The 4,879-nt window shown below is 38.7% G+C and overlaps 1 protein-coding gene across 1 annotated transcript; it reads left to right on the top strand.

The window, feature by feature from the left end:
• Positions 1 to 271: 271 nt before the first annotated feature.
• LOC146332547 (myoblast determination protein 1 homolog 1-like) lies at positions 272 to 3,925 on the top strand. The gene is made up of 3 exons (XM_084728690.1): positions 272 to 1,420; positions 2,089 to 2,164; positions 3,396 to 3,925. The coding sequence occupies exons 1-3, from the start codon at positions 875 to 877 to the stop codon at positions 3,593 to 3,595; spliced, it is 822 nt and encodes a 273-aa protein (XP_084584816.1). The 5' UTR covers positions 272 to 874; the 3' UTR covers positions 3,596 to 3,925.
• The last annotated feature ends 954 nt before the right edge of the window (positions 3,926 to 4,879 follow it).

Genomic DNA, 4,879 nt, shown 5'->3' with positions numbered 1-4,879 from the left:
ACATCAGGTGAAACCACATGTTAACATGAGGCTACAAAACTGTCTGCACTGAACAATGTTCATCTTAAAAGGTTGATTCATGTTCCTGAATTATAATTGTACATTTGATTTAAAAAAAACAAATATTCTTGACAATTCTAAACACTGAAAAATGCATAAAACATCTTAAAGAGTTGTTTTATTTTTTTTAAACTAGTCATTTAGCGGAGACAGTTTTCTGATTTCCAAATATGTTTATTGAAAAGAAACATGCAACCTTTTCTTGTTTGTGATTTTATTACTTGATTTAAGAAAATATAGAACCAGATGAAGCTGTATTAGAAAAAGTTAAAGTTATTAAATGACCTTATATATTTGTGTTATATGATTTAAAGTTTCTCTTTGGACTTTTTAACCTGTAGTAGAGCTGCTTTTCTCTGATTTACTCTAATTTTATTGCTTCCTTCTTCCTTTATTGCTTCACCTCACTGACCCTCCCTCCTCTGTCACACACACACACACACACACTCTCTCACACACACACCACACCCCTCAGACCATTGGTCACTTAAACCACATCCCCGCCTCCACTCTGACTCCTTTATAAGGACACAGCAGGCGCAGGGAGCTGAAGTTACACAGACTGTCCCTTTAAACACACTGATCTCCTCACAGACACTTTTTCATCAGGTCAGCTGACTCTGACAGGAGACTTTTAACACACACTTTCTCTTTCTGTTTCCCCTTTTTGTCTTTTGTTTGTGCAACAAATAAAAGGCGCTTTGGGGACATTTTTCTCTTGCAGTCGTCAGAGGGACGTTTCAGGGGACTTTTCCTCCTCCTGTCCTTCGTCTTCTTCTTCGTCCTCTCATCTCTCTCAGGGAATCCTGTCTCGATGGATCTGTCCGACCTCCCCTTCCCACTCTCCTCTGCTGATGACCTCTACGATGACCCCTGCTTCAGCACCAGCGACATGAACTTTTTTGACGACCTGGATGCCCGGCTGATGCACGCTGGCCTGCTGAAGTCAGAGGACCACCTTCATCACCATCACCATCACCACGTCCCCATCGCAGAGGAGGAGGACGAGCACGTAAGGGCCCCCGGGGGCCTCCACCAGGCGGGGCACTGCCTGCTGTGGGCCTGCAAGGCCTGCAAGAGGAAAACCACGCATGCGGACCGGAGGAAAGCGGCAACGATGCGCGAGAGACGACGGCTCAGCAAAGTCAACGATGCCTTTGAGACCCTGAAGCGCTGCACAGCGTCCAATCCGAACCAGCGGCTGCCCAAAGTGGAGATCCTCCGAAATGCCATCAGCTACATCGAGTCCCTGCAGGCGCTGCTGAGGGCGGGACGCGATGACAGCTTCTACCCACCGCTGGAACACTACAGCGGGGACTCAGCGGCCTCCAGCCCCCGCTCCAACTGCTCCGATGGCATGGTGAGTTCAAGAACAGCTGAACGGTTCATGTGCTGCCGCAGGAAATGTTTGGAATGTGTTTGGGATTTTTATTTTTGGCCACAGAGATTCAATACTTTTTCAATGAAGGGAACCTTTAAAGTCACATTTTAGGCCAGATTCTTTTCTTTTAAAGTCTAAACCACTGACATCTGCACTTCTCCCACATTAGAAAGTTTCAAATACTTTAATTTTTTTTGCTTTACTTGTGTAATAGTTTTTAAATGTATTTGAAACCATTTTGCTTTTATTTTGAAATAATTTGGACAATCAGATAAGCTAAAATAAAGCACACATTCATTCCAGATGGCTAATTTACTTTTCATTGAATCAGTTATTTCAATGTCAAGTCTTTTGTCTCCTTTTTGTGTGCTGCAAAGGGAAGTTTTGCGTGCAAAAATTTGCTGATCAACACATGAAAATCTGGTTGTTATTATATTTTTTAAGTCACAAATTGTTACCTAACATCAGCGCTATGCAGAACAAATACTATTTATTATTAAAAAACATAAATAGGTAATTGTGATAAAAACATCCACAATTCAAAAGATATGTTCCTTTTAACTTTCATCAAATGTGTGTATCATTCCTTTCCTCAAACTTTGTGTCCACTTATTGATCTGACATGGTCTTGATTGATCTGTTTCCAGATGGATTTCATCTCTCCGTGTTCGACTGCGACTGAAAACAGTGACGGCTCCAGCTGCTGCAGACAGACCGCAGACGGTCAGTTTCACACGTTTCATTCCTTTATTATGATGTGTTTCTACTTCAGAATGAGCTGTTTCTCTTTTCACAAAACCTCTTTCAATTTCTGTTTTGATTTGAATCATTAGTGTGTCTGTACTTTCCCTTTTTTTTTATGTAACTAGCCTCCTCTTTAATAGATCAATTTGTCTTTTTAAATGAATCCTCTTAAATATGCAGAGTCTTCACTGATACAACAGATTTGTCTTTTAAGATGACAACACTGGAATTTAATGTTCTCCCTTTGAAAGTCAAGTTTGAGTTTTACTCTCAACAAACCAGTTTTCTCCCTACATATATCTACTTCCTCATTTAATTTAGCAGATTTATGACTGTATGTTTTCATTAGTGTAATAAGAATCACTGTGTTTTTGTTACCTTCAAATGAGCTACAGAGGACGAGGGTCCTCTTCCATGGAGGCCGCCATGTTGAACCGCCATGTTTCTACAGTAGCCCAGAGCAGACAAACCAAACACTTGCTCTCGGCAGGACCTTTTGTATTATTGCAAATGTCTTACACAGCTTCTGCACAGAGAGGCTGAGGGGAGTGAAATTAATTTCATCAAGTCACGCACAACGGTCCATTAATTCTCATTTAAAATTTACTAAAAGTAAAATTACATTCTTGCAGTTTAATATGGCTTAACTCTCTTTAATGTAATGTGATCAGTTTAATACACTGTAAAAAAAATAAAATAGATCAATTAGTTAAAATTTCAAATTTCAGTAGATTTTTGAGTCAAACTCTCAAGTTTTGAGATAAACTTTAAAAAAGTTTTGCTGACCTATAAGCTTTAGTTTAGAAAATTTACTTTTCTTCTTCAGAGAAACTTGAACCTTTGAATTTTAGAAAAAAAAAGGTCACAGTGAGCTGATTTTTAGTAGTGGAAAAACTAAAAGTTTTAATTGAAAATATTACAATTTAAACATTTATTTTCACTTCAATAAATTTACTCTTTTTTTTAAAAAAAATACTATGTTTTGAGGTATTTTTTTAAATTCAAAGCTTTAAGTTTATCTAAAGAAGAAAAGTAAATTACCTCAACAAAAGGTAAAACTTTTTCAAAACTTTCAATTCAGCTGCTCATTCTTTTAATACAGTTGTTGCCTTTAGCAGCTCCTCCTAATGTGACATATTCCTCATAAAAACATTAAAAAAAATAAACATTTCATCTAACTTAAGTTGAACTTCTCTTTTTTTTGTTACAGATTCCAGCAGCAGTAAACGGTCGCTCATTTCCAGTTTGGACTGTTTGTCCAGCATCGTCGAGCGGATCAGCACAGATCCACCTGTGACCCCCGCGGGCGACAGCGTGGTCCCCCGGGGCCCCGGATCGCCTCAGAGCAGCCCTGCTGCGAGTTCCAGTCCCTCCGCTGCAGAACCCAACAGCATCTACGAGCCGCTCTGAACCTGACGGAGACGAGGACTCATATTCCACAAAAAGACAAACTTAAAAAAGACTTTCTGCGTCCAGTTTCTTCAGACTGCTGTCGTGTTTCAGGAGAAACAGAGAAGTTTTCCTCGCTGATTTCTGCTGCGATAACTGAGGACCATTTTGTACATATGTAAATAAGAGCTGTTTGTTCATAATACACACACACACACACACACACACACACACACACACACACACACACACACACACACACGAGAGAAATAATGGGATTGTTGTGTCACATGTTTCTATATATTATTTATGAGTGAATGACATTTTAATAAAGAAATATTTATATTCTGACTTCCTCTCCTCAGTAAAATCCTTTAATACCCTTCATCTGCTCTAATAATTTATTAATGCAGCCTCAGTTATTAGTCTATATAAAATGAAAGGATTAATTCTCTTAATTAATTAATTAATTAAGTACTCTTTGGGAATTTTTACTTCTTCTTATAATGTTACAAACTTGGCAGTAGCATCTAGTGCACCTCTGCTGTGAAACTAGTGCAAAACATGAAAGACAGAATCAGGAACCAGAGTTTGATTTGTTCACTTTGAGAAACATGGCGGTGCAAAATGGTGGACTCTGTGGAAGAGGACCCACATCCTCTGTAGATTTTGTTACCTTAGATATTATTTAAAGGTGACAAAAACGGAATGATTCTTATTTTCAGGTAATTATACACAAATAAAAACATGTCTATGAATATTATATGTGTCAATTTAGCAACAAACAAGACTTATGAGAGCACTGAGTCTGAACCAAAACAGAAAAGTTGCTGAAAACCAAAACTTTGAGCTAAAAGACAATAAAACCGTCCTTAGACCTGAGTGGAGCTGCAGTTGAGTCGTGTGTCTCCACCTTTTTCAGATAATGTAGTCATTTGATCCGTTGATAACTGGACATCGACCGGGAAATTGCTTTTTAGTCACCGACTGTGAAAACTGAGGTTTAAGTTGATGGTGCTCTTGGAAAACTTTTGTTAAAAACTCTCAAACAACTCTGGTTGAAAACACTGAAGGCAAACTAGGCCGACTACAGCTTTACACTCATGTACATGTGGCTGAGAACAACAGGAGGTGTGTGGTGGTGGAGTCAGTCAGTGTCTGCACGCTAAGGTACTAACTAATTTGTGTTGTGCTGAAGTTAAGAAACACTCACACCTCATCATTTTAAATATAACTGTAGTTATAATTGTCACTAAAAACTCATTTCATTCATACTTATCACATCTGTTTGTTATGGCGAGATGG

The sequence above is a fragment of the Lutjanus erythropterus genome, chromosome 1 (genome assembly GCF_056507025.1).
Source record: "Lutjanus erythropterus isolate fLutEry1 chromosome 1, fLutEry1.hap2, whole genome shotgun sequence".
NCBI lineage: Eukaryota > Metazoa > Chordata > Actinopteri > Lutjaniformes > Lutjanidae > Lutjanus > Lutjanus erythropterus.
Note: the sequence above shows the minus strand (reverse complement) of the source record. Positions and strands in the feature narration are given on the sequence as shown.